Source organism: Thunnus albacares, chromosome 19, assembly GCF_914725855.1.
Source record: "Thunnus albacares chromosome 19, fThuAlb1.1, whole genome shotgun sequence".
NCBI lineage: Eukaryota > Metazoa > Chordata > Actinopteri > Scombriformes > Scombridae > Thunnus > Thunnus albacares.
The window spans coordinates 19,902,200-19,922,828 of NC_058124.1; the positions used below are offsets into that span (position 1 = coordinate 19,902,200).

General features: G+C 39.1%; 1 protein-coding gene and 1 long non-coding RNA gene across 2 annotated transcripts in view; one reads left to right on the forward strand and one right to left on the reverse strand.

Annotated features, from left to right (window-relative positions):
- Positions 1 to 380: 380 nt before the first annotated feature.
- angpt1 (angiopoietin 1) overlaps positions 381 to 20,629 on the reverse strand; it is a 55,357-nt gene continuing 35,108 nt past the window's right edge. The window contains exons 7-9 of the mRNA XM_044335766.1: positions 19,516 to 19,682; positions 6,256 to 6,386; positions 381 to 2,463 (exon numbers count right to left, since the gene is read on the reverse strand). Of these exons, the coding sequence (XP_044191701.1) occupies positions 2,300 to 2,463; positions 6,256 to 6,386; positions 19,516 to 19,682 (462 nt within the window). The 3' untranslated portion in view covers positions 381 to 2,299. The remainder of the gene's footprint in view (positions 2,464 to 6,255; positions 6,387 to 19,515; positions 19,683 to 20,629) is intronic.
- LOC122969791 lies at positions 10,472 to 13,214 on the forward strand. The gene is made up of 3 exons (XR_006399086.1): positions 10,472 to 11,267; positions 11,969 to 12,023; positions 12,158 to 13,214. It is a non-coding gene; the product is annotated as an uncharacterized LOC122969791 (long non-coding RNA).

Below are 20,629 nucleotides of genomic sequence, written 5' to 3' on the forward strand. Positions count from 1 at the left end.
TTGCCACTATCTAGCAAGCAAGCAAATCACCACTCAAGACAATAGCTCCTCCACTACCTGAGCAGAGAGGCAGTTCTAATCTTTGCACCATCTGGTTCGGACTTCAAAAAGGCGGAAGAGAGCATAACTGCTCTATCTTTGTGATTTATCTCATGTCTTTCTGTGCCAATAAGCTTGCTTTGCGTGACATACAATATAGCATTTGTATAGGAAGATTTAAACTGATGTTGAAGATATTATCATAAGAAGGAAGCGTTTTGAGGTTAAGGCATGTCTGTTTAAAGAAAGATGTAATGAGGCCCAAATTTTGGAACCCTGACTTGAAAACCCACGTCTATCATCACATCAATTTGGCACAAAAAGTCCAGCCTGAACACAGATTGAAAACATTAGTGCATCACATGCTCTTTTATTTAATCTAGCAACACAACACTGACCACATGTTACAAAAGATGTTTAAATAAATCTGCAAATCTAGAATTTAATGAGGTAAAAGCAGAGTTATCAAAGGCACATTTCTCCAGGGTTATTATCTTAACTTCTATGTTTTATGCTCAACTTCAAAAAACAATTGTACTTCTGGCAGAGAAAAAACAGAAAAAGAACAGCTTTCCTCAGGAAAGTTTCTTTATGCACACACACGTTAAGTTATACCATTTTAGTATGCTAATAAACATGTCAATTGTAGTTTTACAAGTTCCAGATACACTTTATCTTCTCGCCACATGTACCTTTAGTAAATACTCCACAGTAGATTCTGTTGTTGCAAGTTGTAAGTTATGAAATACATGTTCACACGGATCACTTGGTGGAATCATTAATTTCATGCTTCATATCCAACTCTACCTCCTTTTTTTATAAGCTGCATTGATGAGAAACAGAAACTGGCTGGATTCTGAAACCATGTCATATTGATGTCTGTGAAAAACATTTTTGGACAAAACTTGTCTTAATGATTGGCTCGTTGTCTTAAGGTCAGAGGTTACAGTCTGATGAAACTAAAACTGCCTTGACAGGACCAGTCTTGAATGATTTTATGGTTTTTAAAGTAAAAAAAAAAAAGAGGTACAGTGATATGAACTTCAACCTCATTCTTTGCGAGTTATGTACGTGTAGGACACCAGCTTAATATAAGCATTTACATCTTTGTGATTACACAGGAGTCACGGCGTTTCTCAAAATACCCATTACATGTATATGCAAACATGCATTTACTTCTTTCCATACTCACACAGCTGCTAGGATTACATATCACTAAGTCTACGCATCTGAATTAATGTTCTTGTTTTTCATATTCAGCAGAGGTAAGATGATCACTCCGGATCTGAACCTTGGCAGGTATTCGCCATTTCTCAGCCAGTAATAAAGGCAAATGGATCTAAGTCCAGAATCTAATCCAATAATAACCTCACATCTTGAACTCTAAAAATAATCACACTGTGTCAAGACGGCAAGTGTGTAATTGCCAGCTAATGCTGCAAGTGACCCTAATAACTATTACCAACTGCCACGCCACATCAACACTTAAATTTACATGTAGAGGTCACCTTAAAACTGAGTGTGTGTCTTATACATAATGCAGATATAAATTCAGTATACACTGTACAGTACAAAAGACAATTTCATCTCACTTTGGATATTGTATACAGTTGGGATAACAAAAATAATACTAAATACACAATATATAATACAAACGAAACATTTATGGGCTGTTTCTGTGAGCAACATTGTAATACAAAAAGGCATATCTCTCATTCGTCCCCTTAGAGCGTTCCAGATAATTCTGTCCAGCAGTTTAAGAGTCAGTGCTGCTCTGTGATAGCTGCTTTCCATTCAGAAGAGTTCAAGTCCTCCATGTTATTAGAACACAAGTCCCCAGAAAAAAAGGAAAAAATGTGTTTGACATAATGCTTGAATCTTCATACAAGCTGACAAAATGTGCACAAATTCCAGGAGTAGGATAACACACCTGAGCTCATTTGTCTTTGAATTTGTGAATCTGGTTTGGAACAGAAATCAGTTTAGGTGAAACATGTCATGCTCTGTCTTCTTCTCCGTGGCTGCTTTTCAGTGCAGTGAAGGAGGGTGAAAGGTTATGAGGCAACAGTAGCATGTCGATGCCACAGCTTTTGACCTGTGCACAGCAACAGCTCTGGGGAGGAACCAGGTTGAATAAAAGGCTCGTTGGATGACTCCCATGGCCAGCGAAATGAGATGAGACAAGAGGATTAAATAGGAAGCGTCCCTCTAATGTGCTGCATAGCCTGTTTGGAAGTTAGAGGTTCAGAAGTTCTAAAGACTAGGAGAAGTCCAGCGGGCGGATCATCATGGCTGTGGCTCGCAGTGAGTAGCTGGGGCCCTTGAAGTAGTGCCACTTGATACCATTCAGCTTCCCTACATGTTGCCCTTGAGTGAAGTACATGCCGTTAAGGTTGGATGGGCCGCAGGCATCAAACCACCAACCTAAATAGAGAATATGAAGACAAGAATAATGAAAATATTAATTTTGCCTTAGCAGACAAAGATAGATGATGTAACCTGCTGCAACGGCCAAACGATATTATTGTATGGCATCAAAGAAAATAAATTCCAAAGTCTTAATGGGTCTTAAAGTAGGAACAAAAAAAAGCTTTGTACAAGTATTGACATGCAAAGCATGATTAAGCCTGAGAGTGACAGAAAGTGTCATCCAAGTGTTTACTGGTAAAGGTTGAAAGTTTCCCATGGCCTCTCCCACAGGGCCATGGCAATGGTTCAGACACCATTTCACTGCTATCTGTTCAACGTGTTACTGTCACTGGGTTCATGGGCATGCCAGTACCTGTTGCTGAACACTGTCGGTACCGCACTCTATTTAAAGTAAGAGTTCATGTACATGAGCTTCTGAGGAACACTAGAGTTGTGAATGGCATGGGAAACTTTTATTTTGATCCCCAGCTATGACATTTTATTATGAACCATATTTGGTATTTAGAGAAAGGGTAGAGCGTGGACTTTAATGGGAATTTTATATCTTAGAGGCTAAACATAAGGGTATAAACAACATTTTATTTTGCAAATTTACATTTCACATGACCAAATTCACTTACTGGACATGCTATATTCCATCCTAGTGATCCAACAGCCATGTCTTATATCTCCTCTTGTAAACACACCCTCACTGACACACAGTTAGGTATAGAACATATGCAAGGCATGGCATGTGTCAGTCACACGATGACAAATGGCAGCACTTCTCTGCTCTCCTCTGTCAGACCTGAATACCACTGTGGCCTATGACATTTCACAAGATCTGTAATCAGCAGCAATGCTCTGTCCTTGATTCTGTCATAGGTCACAGAGATATAAATTTCATTGCATTAATTGCATAAGACATGTACACATGCATGCATACAGCACGCATACATAACATCAGATTTAAACCTGTGGACACCTCCTTACATTTCCACAACTACGTATAGTCTCAGGATGCCGGTGGGAATTGAGTTTGAAATTTCACTCACTCTGCTATAATTGTTTTTACATGAAATTCAATGAGGAATGGCCACAAGCTGGTCAGCTCTCATAGAAGAGGCCATGTACTTGACATCTTTGTGGGCGGACCAAAGTTGTGAAAGGTTAAAGCTGCTATAGTCAATATTTTCATATTAACAATGGATTAAATTACTGTGTAATGGGAAACGGGTTGCTTGTACTGACAAACCCTCTGAGAATTATCATCCGACTCTGCAGTTCCCCTAACTTTTCAGTGTTTTTCAGCTCATTGTTTTGGTGTTATGGCCAGTAACTTGTTCTGTTTTGATTCCTCTCACCATTAATTTCCGAGCAGCATGCAGCTGTTTTCAGCAAAAAAAAAAAAAAAGCTGTTGTAAACATACCGTATGCAACTTGCCCAGCACCAAATGACAAAATTAATGACTAACTGGTGAACATAGTGGAGTGTTTGCAGTTAAAGAGCCAAAGCTTTCCTTCAGGGGTTGGTGGAGAGTTTCACAAGGTGGCCAGTTACGTGACTCCTAATGAATGCAAATGCTGCTCCAAGTATGCTGGAAGTGTAAACAAGCGACTGCTAATATTTTTAACTTGTTTGCTTCACTCTACATAATCAGGAGAGAGAGTCTACAATACCAGACACAATCAGAATGAAAAGACAGTCGACAGTGCTCATGCAACAGAATAGTAACGTACAGTACTAGTCAAAAGTTTGGACAACGAAAGTGTCCAAACTTAACTGTAAGTTAATACTGTGATGTAGGCAAACAGGCTTTGTGTCTGGTAAGCAAGAGTTCTGTTCTGTTCAGTGATATCATGTCTCAAAGCGTCTGTTGTGCAACCTGCTGTTTTATTTTATTGAGACAGTGTTTTTTTTTCTCTTCAAGCGTGAAGCAGAATACAGAAAATGTGTCCCCCTTGCCATCCCTTTTTTGTTGATAAACCGCAGACCACACAAACACCATCACGCACATAAACATTCAGTGTGCACAGCAGCAATGCTTCAGGATTTATGATCAGTATCCTTTCTCTTTCCAGGCCAGAGATTTTTACTGACTTGTAAAAACAATGGGGATATCTGCTCTTTGAAAAAAAAAGTCTGAGCCAGTGCAGTTTGTTCTCATGATAGAGGGCTCCCTCCTATCTTCTATTGTCAGAGCTTTATCCCTACTGTGTGTTCTGGTGCTGGGTAAATATATACGTCATGTATGTGTCCACCTTATATCCTCCTCTGTATTCTTAACACGGCATGTTGTCATTGTCCTCATAAATGTAGCAGAGAAATATTTTCCTATTCCAGACACTTACATCATTTGATGTCAGCCCTGCTCTTATAAATGTGGTGCATTAATCAGATGATATACTGTATATACTATAGCTAGCGCACTGCTGGGTTCAGACCAGCCTTGACTCAGGCTACATGTTGTCATGCCGATCCTTTGTGGCTAGCCTTAAGCAGGCTATGAATCAAGCAGAGTAGGGGGTGTTGATCAGTGATCAGATGCCAGTTCCCTTTAACCAACTGCATTCCCAATGACCTAAGAGGTAATACTGATCTTAAATCTGCACTTAGAAATGCTTGATTAGAACCAGGTCAGGACTCTCCAGCAATAGAGCTGCCATGAGGGTCACTGGGCTCCACTTACACAGCAGGAGAAGCAGTGTCATTTTAAATCTCTTTGACACTTGGTGCCGCGCCCAGGGATTTCTATAATGTGCTTGTTTCCAACCACAGTGCAGTGGGGAGGGGAGGCAGAATATAGCCTAATAGGTGGAGATAGATGCATAAGTGGCCACATGTAGCCCACTACATGTTTTGCAGGAGCAGGTTGTGATCACTATGTCCTGAACTAATGACTGGGCTTTGGACATTGTGGGGATGCTCGTAAAGCCAATCAGAGAGAATTGTTTTTGGGATGGCAGATGGAGAGCTCATATAATGGTGTTGTTTTCTCATAAAAGCAAATCTTTATTATCTCCCTGGTACTATATATATACAAATGCTCAGTCTGTGATTTTATCCGATTAAACTTTACTGTTTTGATTCACTCTCCACTCTCTACAGTGTCATTTCCCGTTGGCTCCAGTGAAAACTTTCTGACTGTGCTCTACCTACCCAGCACTAAACAGCAAAGTTAGCCACTACATGGTTTACAGAATGGATTATTTAGCAGATATTTCCCTTAGTAGTTGGTAGAGAAAGAAACAGAACTAAAAAAAATAATGAATATTGGACTTTTGCCAGTTTGCCAATTTTGCCAACAAACACAACTACAAACTAATGTTTAAAATTGAATGTTGAATGTCGCTCTGTGTCTGCTAGATGAGAAAATTAGGAACTACTTGATCAAATAATTGCCATATCAATTTTATCAGCTGGTAATCTATCAGTATTGTGCTGCCCCCCCAACCCCCCAATTGGCCAAAGAAATCAATTAATGTAGGTTGGTTCAACTTTGATCTACTGTACTTGCCTCAGTTTTTCTTTGCAATGAGGGATTATCCGATATAATTTAGGCTTATCTCCAATTAAGCGGTTTAGATAGTCTGACTGCTTATGTTTCTTGCCCTGTTGGACTTCATAGTTCAATGTTCCCGGATAACAGAAATGACTTTAGTGAGTACAGTGCTGTTATTGCCAATAGAAATGATGGCCTAAACTTTGAAAACTTTGTAATTAACCAGAATTATTAAACCAGGAGGTTGTTCAGGTCTTCTGCTTTGCCATGAATGATTGTAACCTTTCTGTGTAGTTGGACCTACCGCCAGTTAGCATGAGCGCACACTTGCACATGCAGTTGTCATTGTCCATGTCCTTGGTGCTGAAGTCTGCTCCATGGATTACCAGACTGCTCTGTCGACCTGCGGTCCCACTGTGGCTTTTCAGGAACAGCCTGAAAGACATCAGGAGGAGGAAGAGGGCGGAGTCAGGACATGAAAACACATCAAGGGGAGGAAGAGGGGAGAAGAGTGCGGTGGTGAGAGCAGTGTAAGCAATAAAGAGGGCAAGAAGACATAACATGCTGCACGAAATGTCTCCTGAGAGATATTCGTTATTTGTTGTGATGGAGTACATGTGGAACACCTGGAACAACATTAACCGGGTAGAAAGAATATAAAATAAAGAAAGAAAGAAAGAAAGAGAAAGAGAACATGTGAAAGAAATACAGATGGAAAGTAAGAGAAAGACAGAAAGGAGAGAGTATGTTGTCTAAGGAATGTCTGGGAAACACATCTGCAGCAGGGCTACAATGTGTAAATTTACACCATGGCAAGAGACTAAATCATTAACGACTGACCTGACAGCTAAACACAGTAAAAGAGCAATAAGCAACCTGTTTAACTTATCATCCATCCGTAACTGGATAGGCTGGGTATACTCTCAGTGGGACTTTCTTGTCCAAGTATGCACAACTTTTTTTATGTTCCTTTTTTCATAATGTTACATCCCTTGTTGCTAGACTTGGCCATTAAAGATGCTTCCTTTATTAAAATAATTATGTAAAAACACAGACACTACAGCCAGTACAGTTATATTTTATGTCATGCCCAATTTAAAAGATCATATATTTAAAAAGTATAGTGAAACTAAAAGTAGAGTATACACTGCAGAATCTGCAATATGTTAGTTCTCTCAGGACCTGCTCGTCCTAAAGTGAACAAGTAGAACATGCATCAATTTAAGTCCAGGAGTAATGGTGAGCGACTCAGTTCCAGGTAGCCAGATACAGTAGAGACTGAAAGTGAGAAGGTGTTATTAGTATACAGAAGGCTCTTCACTGCAACATCACTACATCACACTTCACTACTTTTTAGAAATTAATTGTTATTTTATGAATACCTTATCATTAATTACAATTTTTAAGTGTTCTCAAGTAAACTGGTGCACCAAGAGACACTTATTTGTTGTTTTTGTTAATTTTTTTTACATTTTGTTAATGAGTTCCTGTAGATGGCACTCCAAAAACGCCACTTATGTATACATATAGTACTGTAAAATTACTCCCTGTGAACATAAAGATGTTAAAGTAAGTCACAAACTATTACTCTGAGAACTCATGTCATTGATTAAACCTGTGATACAGAGAGCCTAAGGTATTGTTAATACATAGTGGATGCAGCTATACATGTATTTGTATGCTGAATAAATGGAGCGATGCTATAATGAAGTATAAAACTGCTGAGAACAATTACCCAGCGATTATCCATCCAATGCAGGAGGTAACCAGATTGTTAGTATTAAATTTTCTATCTTTCCACTCTGTGAACTGCTATGGGACTGATAATAGACCATCGATCCCAAACTGAATTCCTTCACATGCTCAGTGCTCAATAAACACATTTAAAACTAATATGAAGCTTGGAAGCAGATTTCTCCAGGGTGTTTCCTGCTGTAAACTAACTCGAGGTGTGAGTGGGAATGGCTGCGTGCGAATCTATCAGTTTCTGCATCCATTGGAAAGCTCCAGCATTAACAGCAAGAGCACACTTTGCAGTTTGCTCTAACTTGATGTATCACACATTTGCCTTTTTCTATCAATATCTTTGTTTTTCTCCCGTTCTCTCAGTGTCACTTTCTCTCCCACAGAAGAGATTGCATATCGAAAGAACAATGCTTGAGCACCATGCCAATGAGGTCTCTATTATAAAGTAAAGTTCACTCTCAAAGAAAGCAATTTCCTGAGTTCACGTCTTGTCAACGGGGGACCATGGGCGTGTGGTGAACCTTGCACCCTTTTCGGGTTTTCCGATGAGAAAGTAACAAATACAAAAACAATATTCTGTGTTTTTAGGAGATGTTGAGCACTCTGCATGCACCTCCAACCTTTGTGAAGCTTGTTGCTCTGAGGCATCAGGTTGAATACCTCAAAGAATAGACTGGTAGACTCCCCAGGAAAGAAAGTCATTTAACGTGAAAGACTCCTGTATTTAGACAGCTGTGTAAATGGCTGATTTGTACAGCAGAGGAAAAAAGTGTGACAGCAGGTCACTGTGGGGAATTCACCAACCCACTAAACTGAGACGTGTAATCTGTCTGATTCATGTGTCTAATCAGTGGCACCAAATAACCACTAGACACAGCAAGTTTGGATAAGGGCCTTTGAGTGTATTATAAGCATATATGAATGTGCAGGTTCCTGTGTGTGTGTGTGTGTGTGTGAGCAGTACGTCATCTGTGACACATACTAAAGTATTATCTGGTGTCTACAAGGCAACAGATGTCTTAGGAAATATATTCCAGTTAAGAGTAAACTCATCCCAACACGCCGTCTCACTTACGGGTAGCATGACTTCTATAAAAAATCCTGATTCTCAAGAATAAAAACAGGCGATCTCATGGATGAGGTCTGCTACTGCTCTGATAAAGAACAGACTTTGCTGCAAATTTACTCTCTGTTTTACAAAGCCCTTGAGATCTCTGTTGCGCTGATGAATCGCCAAGGCACATCATCAAGAGGGATTTTCAGCATGACACTTTGACAGTCTGCTTTAAATAGTCTGCGGCTGTGTTTACTGGGTGCGCTGCATATTTACCAGACCAACAATCCTCAACTCAACTGACATCTGCAAGTTTTTCCTGTCAGGGTCCTTTTTGCACTCAAATGATATGTGGGGTAATCCAGAGATGGGCCAAGTAATGAGCTCAATAGGAAGAGACGCTTTTCCTGAGGCATATTTCTCAGAAGAAGAGAGAGAAAGACAGAGAAACAGAGAGATGGTGTCTGGCAATTTGTGTTAATGAAATGTATGAGCAGAGAGACATCTGCTAAGCCACATGGGGAATTTAATAGGCAATGCGTGCTAATCTGATTGTTCCTGTTAAAGCAACTTAGAAATGCGATCGATCAAGGCTCATTAATAACAAAAATATTGAGCTGTGAGAGGAATCATTTGTTTTACTCGATGACACCTCTGGGGAGGGAGTTGTATTTCCCGCTATCTCAGTCCTCTGATATCCACTGCAGTTTGTTTGCAATCTTTCAACACATTTCCAAAGTAAAAGTAGCCGCACTGAGTGTCATCATTAGATGTCAGTTCACCCAAGTGGCAAAAAACATATTTTCTCATTTCCCTCTAGACGTATCATGTCAGGCAAATTGTTTTATTTTTTTTGTCTCCACATTTTTTTGAGACATCTAAGCTGAGACTTGGATACGAATACCATCTCAAAGCAATGGAAAATAACATTTGAATAACACAACGTAAAACACATTTTTCAAAAAGCATGGACCTGGTCATTAAACATAATCCCAATGAAAACTGTTCACAGTAGAAGTGCTATCTAGAAGTGCTACTGTAAGTCGGTTTGCCTCTCATCCCAAAGCTTCTTCAGTTCGGGATGAGGGGTGAAATGTTTCCAAGAAACTGAAGCCAGTCCAGTTGCCCTTGACTAAGCACTTCTAGATATACGATGACCTTTTAATATGGGGTGGCAACAAATTTCTGCAAGGAAGATATATCAAAACACAGGCAAATAAATCCGAAACTATTTGCCTGACTAAACACCACTAGAGATAATTTTTTTTTTTTTTTTTTGCGATTTGGGTGAACTGACACCTTCAAGCTTTGATATAGATTCAGTTTCAGTCATAATGAGTCTATGCTCTGGAGTATTACAGCTGCAAGCTGAGCACGTAGGAAATGAGTTGTAGCAGGGTCAAGTGAGGAATCAGATGACTGTGATATGTTTATCTGAGACGATTTCCAAGTAAAACTAGGTTACAATGATTGACATTTTATCAAACCTTATCTTAAAAACCTTATCAAACATCATTAAAACACTTGCTTGAGGATTGAAGGCTTCACACATTTTAGTCTCTGGATAGTTTTTCTTTAATGTTAGAGCTTCTGCATAGAAAATAAGCATTACTCATCGAAAATATATGGTTCTAAAATAACCTTTTAAGTTGGAATATTCATAAATATATATTCATACTCTGTATCTTGGAAATGTGCTCCTTGGAAAGCATCTTACCTTCTAGCAAACTTAAATCAGCCTTCATCTTTGTAGAAATGCACCTCCACGCGGGTTGTAATGTGTAATGTAATTTAAACTAGAGCATGCATACTTCTTGGAGCTGTCCTCTACAAAATGCGTCCGTTTCTCCACACGCAGAGGAGAGATGTGTTGGATTACAACTGAGCAGGCTGGGATTGGCGTGGAGCCCCAGATCTGCTAACATGTCGCCTTCTTGCGGTCCGTCTTTTATCTGACAATTTCTATTTCACAACACACTGAACAGCGAATATTGCTGTGATACAGTAACTTTATGAAAGCAGTTTCGGTCGAGTCCTCTTTCCTCAAGTGTCTGAGGGAACATATGTTACCGGGTATAAAGTTCAATTGATTCTCTGAAGCATATGCCACAAATAAAATGCTGACATAGTGTTAATGAGCAATATAATACGCACAAAATCTTTCTTTAAGCTTTAATTGTACTCAAATGAAAGTAGTTGTGGCACTTTCTTTAAAATATGTCACCTTTCATCTTTTGACAGCTGAGTTCAGCCTGCTTGTTTTCTTTCATCTACATGCATGAAGGCGACAACCCAGTCAGCTGAGACTCCAGCGCGTGCTGTTACACACCTGGCAGTCATTAGCCTCCTGAACTCTAGTCTGATTGGTCCATTGCAAAGGTTAATCACCCTGACCAATGGTTCGCTTCCTACCATGAGGCCACAGAGGTGTCTGACTGTCTCAGACCTGCTTAGCTGCTCTCGTGCCACTGGGTGTCATATAGCTCCACTGAGACACATATACACTCATGCAACCGGTATGTATAGATGCATGTAGACTAGATATAGTGCATGTAGAATGACAGCTGACTTTTTACATCTCATCTTGGTTTCTACAGCTGAACTTCTCATTAAATAGTTAAAATGGAAATTTGAAAGTTGCTTTTTGTTCTACTGGAGATTACAAAATGTGCCTAGTTAAGCATAAAAAAACATTTTTGGCCTTATAAATAGTAGTTTGACAAACTTAATTGACAAACTTAACCATTTACTAGCCTTTTCTGGAGCTTTTAACCATGTTGCAATTTTTCAACAGTGGATGGAGTTTGCTCACTTGGCTGACATATTAACTCAATAGCTGTTATGATTTTATCCATAGCTACTTAAAGACACCAGATGAATCTCCAAGACAACTGAGCAAACTCTCTCTGCTCATAAATACTGTGTGATATTGTTGAAAGCTCTGGAAAAAATGAGCAAGTGGGTCTTGAGTTGAAATTAGTTGTCAGCATTTTTTATATTTTGTTTTGTTTCGTTTTGTTCTATTTTCTCTTGCATTTTGAGTTTTACTGAAGGAGGAAGTTACACAATCAGTTTTTTTTGGACGGAAAATCACATTTAAATACAATTTTAAATACACAACACAATTAATTTGTAACACATCCTGCTGCTGATTCCTTGTTCTGACCTACAGTTATGTTGTAGCCTGTAGCTTTGATGCTTCATCTCTTTATAATAGGAAACCAAGCAACCTGAAGCTTGCAGGGATGGAGTTCAAGTAGACATAACTTGAGGTATCTAAGATTATCTCAATGTGAGTCTTGGAAAATAGAGGGGATACCGTGTTTTGGAACCCAAATCTCTGCCAATTTCTTTCCTAAATCCCCCCCATGAAAAACATCTAAATGAGATCTATCTGATTCCACAGAGAAATCGGTCCATTACCATATGGAGAAATCACTGGATTTAAGAACTTGGCTTTCCGAACAAGGAGGGATATTGAATAAAGATGTAATGGCTCGTTCAAGAAATAAACATTAAGTCTTTTCTTCGAGCTGGGAGGCTTTGAACATACATACGAAACATTTTTCCCCATCAACCTCAACTTGTGTCTGTGCATATATTCAACTGCTCTGCATGTTTCTATCTCAGACAATTTTGGAAAATGATGGTTCTCTGTGGTGCCCAAGGTACTCCACTGAATCTTCACATGCACATTAGTGCTTTTAGATGAATTAAACACACTCAGACATTCACTGACCCACATACCACTCCTCTGAAGTAGTTACATGAGACTTTAAATTCTTATTCATAAAAAAAAGGTAAGTGCAGGAATGGGCAGGCTTTGGATATCTAGCAAATGATTTTTGAAGGAGTATCTCAACAAAAATCTTACATGTTTATGTTTCATTGAGAGTTAGAGTTAGAAGAACATATGATGTGATGATAAGATTAGTTTTGGTCCACTTTGGTGCAAAATAGATTGGATTGATTGGAAGACAGTATCCCACATCAAAGTTTAGACAAATAAAGTATATGTATTTCACTTAGATCTTGATAAAACTCATCAGTATGCTTTACTTGGGCAGTGAATGTCTTTTGAAGAATTTTGTACTATTTGCCTTTAATCTTGCAATTAGCTTGCATGATGACATACAGTGTAGATTTTTTTTTTTTTTTTTGGTCTTTGTCTCTTTCTCTTTTCTCTCTCTCTGGGTTTTATTATACCAATTTTATTTTAGGGCAAACTCAACTCTGGAAATGCCTATTATCGTTATTTAGGAGAACATATCACCATAGTTTCTGTACCCCTCTTTGACCTACTCTATTATTAAAACATGATTATACACATTTATTCCAAAGCTGCCGGTTTAATTGGGCCTCTAGTCCAATTTCAGTAAGAATTCTGCTGGAGGTCAGCCAACATTCATTACTGTATGTTTACATGCACTTACTGTGAGTAAGCTTTTTCTGGTCTGCTTTGTAAGCTTTTTTTAATATAGTGCTGTCTCTTTCATCCATTATTGTAAAATGCATCTTTATGCAGATGATGCTGATTTATATGTATAAATGTATGTGTTGCTCATCTGCAATGCATTGCAAGAAGTTCTGCTGCCTTCTCACTTTGGCCCTTAGATTCTATTTTCTTTTCTGCTTTCAGGTTCGTTACTAGAGATACAATACTCACCACCGCATTGTGTATAACGACTGCAGGTGGTCTTTCTTGGTTAAGAGAGATAATAACCATTGGTATTTATTTATCTACAAAGCCTTCATCAAAGAACTGCCACATGGAAAAATGTACAAAGCCACCTAAAAATAGAAAGACTTATACTCTTCTGTAACTTAAAGATAATTTTCAGTAATCACCCTTTATTTGCAGAGAACTGTTTATCTAAGCTTGTATTGTGTATCATTTTGTTCAGTTTGTGGCTCTGTTTTTTCTGGTTACATCATAATTTTGTTTTGTGTAATGTGCAATTTTCTTCATACTGTACCATAACATTCCCTCTGACTCAGCATAATTTTGCTTTTGTTCACTCCGTCTTTATTGTTTCTAGCTCTTTTATGTGTCTTTACTATTATGCTTTCTGTGTCATACAGGTCAACATTTATTTGTCCTTTCTATTCATATTGATGCTTAGCACAAGGCACAGTTTTTGCAGCAAAGAAACTTTGACAAATGAGGGTAATTAAGTGAATGTGCTGGTTTGTTGGGTATCATTACAACAATATTTGCAGGTCATCAAATTATATATGATTTTTTTTCTTTGCAACCCATGTTGTTTCACAGCAACCAAATTAGCTATGATGATAGGGGACTTTTTATGTTGTTTATAAGACAGTAACCTCTACAATTATGGTGACCCTAGTCACAATGGGCAATAGAGCAGAAAGAGCTCATTTCACAATATTATGAGGTTGTGGTTCAGTGGGAACTTTATAGATGTGGTCAACCCAAATTTATCCCTGTTGTTGTCAACAGGATTTGTACGTTTAGATTAAAACAACATTGCTGATGTCAGCTTACACTGTGCAGACATAGCCAGTGTAGATTTATTCTTTTATTTGGCTGCCCTTGCATTGATGCAGCTCCCTGGATCTGTTCCTGCAATAAGCACCACTTCTAAGAATATTTTTCCTGTGAGTTCTGCAAGGATGGTAAATATTGTGGATGAGATATAATTAAGGTATATTTTTTTCTGTTCTCCAGGATTAGAAGTCCAGGGACCTCATTATTCAAGCATGTATAGAAAATACATGAGTAGGAACTGTCTGTACGAAAAAGAAAATTGGTATTCATCAAATGTATGCACAGACAACTTCACGCAAAGAACAGAGATGAATCTGACTTGTTCTACATCCATCTGCTTGTGCCAGTAATGTCTCATTTACATACAGAAATGCCCTAGAATGCCATATGTGGTCAACCACATCCCTTTGAAAGGTCTAGTAGCCTTAATGTAGCATTACTTGATGTGGACAAGGAGTGAACAAGAGAAATAAAGACAAAAAACGGTTTAAGATACTGTAACGTCCTGGGAGCCTGCAAACTGGAAAGGTTCCCTGCATGCAGTAGAGCAAAGGGTTTATGGATGTAAGTCTCATTTTATGTGTGTGATGTGCAAAATTCAAGATTTTATGTATATGTTTGTGCTGGACAATGTATATTTTCTCATTTTTGGCAAAATATTTGAGTTCTAAGCCCTTGAACACAATAGTGTTGGACTGCATGGACTCACCTGTGGTAACCTGTGCCGCAATGTGTTGTAACCTTATCAGTCAAAATTCAACATTTAAAAAAACCCCCCAAAAACCAAAAAAAACCTCACTGACAGAAATTATGATTTTCCTAATACCATTCAACTGGGAAAAATGTGTTTATTGGGTTTCCTGGGGCATTGAGCATGCACACACGCGACAATACCATTAAAATATCCGTATTTTAGAAATTATCCCTCCTTAACTACCACTGTACCACTGCCAGATACTGATATTGCACAGCTATAAAATATTAATAGTCTCATAGAGTTTCCATTCTTAAAATTTCAATGGAAACATCAACCAAATGGAACCTAAAGGCATACTAAAAATGCCACCTTACTTTGATTTTGGTTTTATTATGTTGGACAAAGCCAACGAGAATGAAATGCCTGAATAAAGATTAATGGTAGGGCCAAACTTTTAGAGCACTGGTGATAAATGTGACATTCGTTCAGAGTACATGATATCATTTAGGAATTAGGACCCTATATTTCACAGAGGAATAATTGCACACCTTTGTCTCTCTCTTAAAATTCAGTTATTTCCGTTTCACAATATATAAAGTTGAAACCAAGACGCTGGCAGCAAGACAACATTTTCTGGCTAGTATACTCAATATTTTTTATGATAAATGGTGAGTTGAGTGCGTTGTTGGACTTTGACTATTACATTTTCTGCCTGGTTTCCAATCGGTTCTTGTCTGTGTATAGTTTGTATGCTTTTGTGCTTACAGTGTGTGTGTGTGTGTGTGTGTGTGTGTGTGTGTGTGTGTGTGAGAGAGAGAGAGAGAGAGAGAGAGAAACAGAAAGAGCAAGAGGCAGATTGACTATACCTTATGAGGTCTTTATAAATGTTTATCTGACTTTCGCTGACGCACACTGTATTCCAGTAAACCACCACAGATGATAGAAAATGATCCAAAACCAACTAAAAGACAGACCCTATCACTTACAACTATCTTGCATGTTTCAGAGCAATAAATGCAATCTGGAGAACTTGTCGCAGATTGTTTGACATTTAAAAGCCGCGAGGTGCCAAAGCAGAAAGAACAGAGAACGTGGCAGCGTCAGTTTGTTTGGGGCCAGACCATCTGGTTTGTTTTGGCCCATGTTTCAGAGAAGCAATATGTGATTATCATACCAGAACTATTTTTCAAGAACAAATCTATTTATAGAGATCAGTATTTCAACCGGACTCCTGAACAGTATGAGCCTGCATCCAAAACAGGCTAAAATGGTCAGGGATACCCTTTCCCTGGGTCAGCAGGACAAAAACAATTACTATTTCTCCTTATTCAAAAGAACAAAAGGTCAAGAGTGGAATGTTAAAAATATGTGTGAAATGCAGGACAGGCTGATATAAAAGCAAATATAAGTGTGTGTTTATGTGTGAAAGAGAGTGACAGAAGGAGTTGGATGGTTGTGATAAGCTAAATTTGCTTTACATTTTGACAAACCTCTTTCTCTTAGATACAGTAAATGTTGTAGGTTAAACATGAACAATCTCCCATCGAAGAAAACTTTATAAGGATCTGTATTGTTTGAACTTTTTAAATTATAGTGCCAATAATACTATTTGTCGCTGATCAAATTAAGGGTTTTGTACGAAATCTTTTTTTCATTTAACAAAATCTTTGCATGATTTACATTTCAAAAAACTCTGTATTTATCTTATATTGGCCCTACTGCTGCCTCTCAGTTCAGCGTCTCTCTGCAACAGGCCGTTTTAGCTCCTGTCTCTTGTCCCCGCTACTGATGAGCCCACTCGGAATCAGCTTTTGACTTTCAGGGAGCATTTTTACATACGTCCACCTCATATTTTGGAACTTTGACTATGTTTAACGTAGATATCTGACATTATAACAGTATATGGTATAAATGACAGAAAATCACAAAAAGCATGTTACGTCCCCTTTAACACAAGTAGCCGTACAAGCAGTTTGCTTAAATAAAATATAGTCTAAAATTGGCAATAGTATGATTGGAATCAGATAACCTAAACAGGACACCAAATCTAACTACAGGCATTCAGTGCCAACTTTCAGTGATTGACAGATTTCGATACACATTTTGATAGGTATACAAGAAAAGTATTAAGGTTTGATACCTAGCCCTACATACAGTATTTATAGCCTTTGGCACCACATCTGTGTGCCACACTGAGAAGCATGAATTCAATGCTTTTGCATTCAGACCAGAGCCAGAACTGAAGGCTAAAGGTAACAAAAGATGGACTTACTCTGGGTCCTCATGTTGTGGTCACAAAAAAGCATGAAATTCAAAACAAAAGAACAACATGATCTCTTCCGCCTGATTGAAATCCATTTCTCCAGTCCTCAGAGAAAACCACAGAGCCCACTCTCCAGGTACAAACTCCTCAAGATGAAAACCTTGTAAAGTGAAACCCCTGTCATCGCAAGACAATTGAGAAAATTAGACATGGCAACAAGCCTAACGGCCCCCCGCTGTAGGGAAACACTTGAAACCAGTATTCTTTTCTGGACCTCGGGTGCAAAGAATGGAAGGATTGAGGTGAAGGCTTTTAAGACACAGATTCCCTTTCCCTTATTTCGTCATTTGAAGCTGAACACAGGACATTTTGCAACCGAAGGGACCTCTTATCACCAATCCAGTGAAAACTGCAAGATTGGAGATGTCAGAGCTTCTCCTCTGAAGCCAACAATTGCTTGGAACTCTGTGGAATTAGTGGTAGTTTTCCACATTTGAGAGGGCCAAGTATCTGCCACAGTTTGAGGCCTGTTATCATTAACCCTCTCAAAAGAAAACAGAAACCTTCACCCCTGCAATATACAAGAAGCGTCAGTCAAAGGAAAGTTTGCAAAGACGAGACGATGACAAAGGATACATTTGGGTTGGAAGGAATTTGCAATGAGAAAAACCTTGCCACGGACTTACATAACAGGATCGAGATGATTTAAGTGTCTGGAAAGCTCATCGTCACTAGCAATGATTATAATCTGAACACTTTTGAACAATTTGTCCATTGAAGTATTATTCGCTTCTTTCCTTTTTCTTTCTTTTTCTCCTTCTGTCAATCCTCCTTCCTTTTTTTCCATTTGTGACATGCTAAAGTCAAAGTTTCACAAGCCTCCCATATGCAGTTATCAAGAAGAGAGAAGAAAAAAATAGAGAATATTTGTATTTTTTAAAAACAGATGGTTGCTAGGGTGTTTTAGTTAGTTGCTAGGATGTCAGTAAGTAGTTGTTAGGAAGTTGCTATAGAGTTGCGAAGTGGGAGGGGCCACTGGTCCGAGAAGTGTTTTTTACCATTCTGTATTCCCATTTCAGATTAACCTTAAATGATATCCTAAATGTTACTCAACAAAGAACCGTGGGACTCTCCTGGATAATGAAATGATCCAATCCGTTCGCGTTCCAAGGTCATCAAATACGGATGCTTCATCATGTCCCTCTGCGTCTCATGCTGACGCACAAGGCACCCTTTGGTGTCTGTATGAGACACACTGGGCTTTCAACTAACTCCAATGTAAACTCTGCAGCAATATTAGATGCTTAGAGCAACAGCAGTTATATGGCGTGACAATGTTGTGGTTAAGGTCTGGTTAGGTTTAAGCATAAAAACACTTGTTTAGGGTTAGGGGACGATCATGGTTTGGGTTAAAATGATCACTTGGAAGTTGGTTAAAGTTATTCAACCTTCGTGGTCATGGCAAGAGCAAATACCACCACTTGTGGTTGGAAACATGACACTCGCAGTTGGAAATGGGAGGCGAACAGCTAAGTCCACCATCTATCAAACTAGCCATCCACCCAACCCACCATCTCCTAATAAGGCAAATTATCACTTTATTTAGACGTCATTGGTCTCATGTTGTCTATGTCAGGCGTTGTGGGAGTTCTACAGAAGCCTACTGGACTACCCTGCACATTGAAAAATTATGCTAAAGGGTACCCTGACTAAGCATCTGTATGTGACAAATTGGGTCACAGAATTTTAAGCTTGGCGATATGGTGATCTTGCCAAATTGCACCGTGGGGGTCGTAGTTAACTGCTACCTTTTTTGCTAGGTAAGGTGGTTGCTATGGCATTTCTGGTAGGCTGGAGGTTGCAAGTGCAGTTTGTCTCAGTGTGTCTTTATCTGTCTTCTTGTTTGTGTGTGTCTGTGCGTTTACGTGTGCATGCCTGCCTGAGCACACATGTATGCATACAAGGCAAAGAATGGACTGGTAGTGGATGGGATGATTAGCAGTTTTGAACACACAAGTCCGGTTGCTTCTATACTTGCTCAGCAGCCACACCGATCATTTGTTCAGTTATATGCAGATTAATTAATCAATTCATTTTAAACCTTAAGATCTGCATCACTTTACCATGTGGTACAAATATGCGACTATATTTCAAACCCCCCCTGAATTCTGCAAAAACAGATCCAGTCTCAAGGACGTTGCTGCTAAATTTACCAGCCACTATGAAAAGCTGTAATGAAAACAGACAAATTTCCCCCTCTTTGTTTGCCAGCAGCAATATGAGTGATATTACCTGTAGTTTTGTTTCTCACTGCCGATTTGGAAGCGGTCATACAGTGAGAAGGCCTGGTGTCCATCCCAATCTGTCAGTTCTACACGGAGGGCGTACTGCCTCTGGCTGGTCAGCTGGTAAACATATTCGTTGCCCAACCAGTGCTCTGCAGACACGCTCCCAAAACCCTGCAATTATGGAAGCAAACACATGAATCAGTGTTGAAATACTAACTAGAAATTATTCATTGCTATCATTGTCTCTCTTTTCCTAGAATGATAAAATCTCGACACAAGAGGATTGTGGAATCAATGGGAAGGAATTTTCTAATTCATTTATTCATTTTTGGCTGTTATCCACCAGTAGAAATATTCCTGGACTACATAATTAGATTTTTGATTCATAACATCCAAGCATACTTTTTTTTTATTTCTACAGCCCTCTGAGAAAAAGCTGCTCACATTGTATATTAACGTATTTTTAAAGCATGATGTTGGCCACCTATCTATGAAAGTGCATAAATTGGTACCAGCTGACACACACCTTTTTCCATCTCTGTCTTCCACTCAAGTCACACATGTTAAACTTATTATTACTTGAAGACTTCTTTCCCAAAATATATAATGCATGCCGGGACACTCCTTCAAACAACTGCAAAGTTTGTATTTGATCAGAGTGGCTCCCGGTCACAGGCAAAGTGCTTCTGACAGCAGCGAGAGCAGTGGATTGCAGAGGGGAATATCATGAAGCAGGATGACATTACAGCCCTGACAGGATCGTCTGGACTGCTCCATTAAAGATTGGGAAAGAGGGGCAGGGGGGCAGGGGTGGGGGCAAAGTTGGGGAGAAGTCTGTGTTTGCGTTGAGTGTGTGTGGTGATGAGGAATGGGAAGGAGGGAAAGTAAATATGGGGCATTCCTCGGGCCTTAGGCATGTCCTGCTGAGTGGGTGGAAGACAAAGTGACTGGGGCCCATTACAGCTCCTTTTTTCTCTCTCTTTCTTTCTCTACAATTGATCTCACTTTTGATGAGATGTTCCCTTCTGACTGGCTTTCACCTCAGTCCAGTGCCTCCTACTGTGATCAGGGTTTATCTCAAGAACTCTGGCTGGAGAACGAAGCTCGGAGTCGACAGT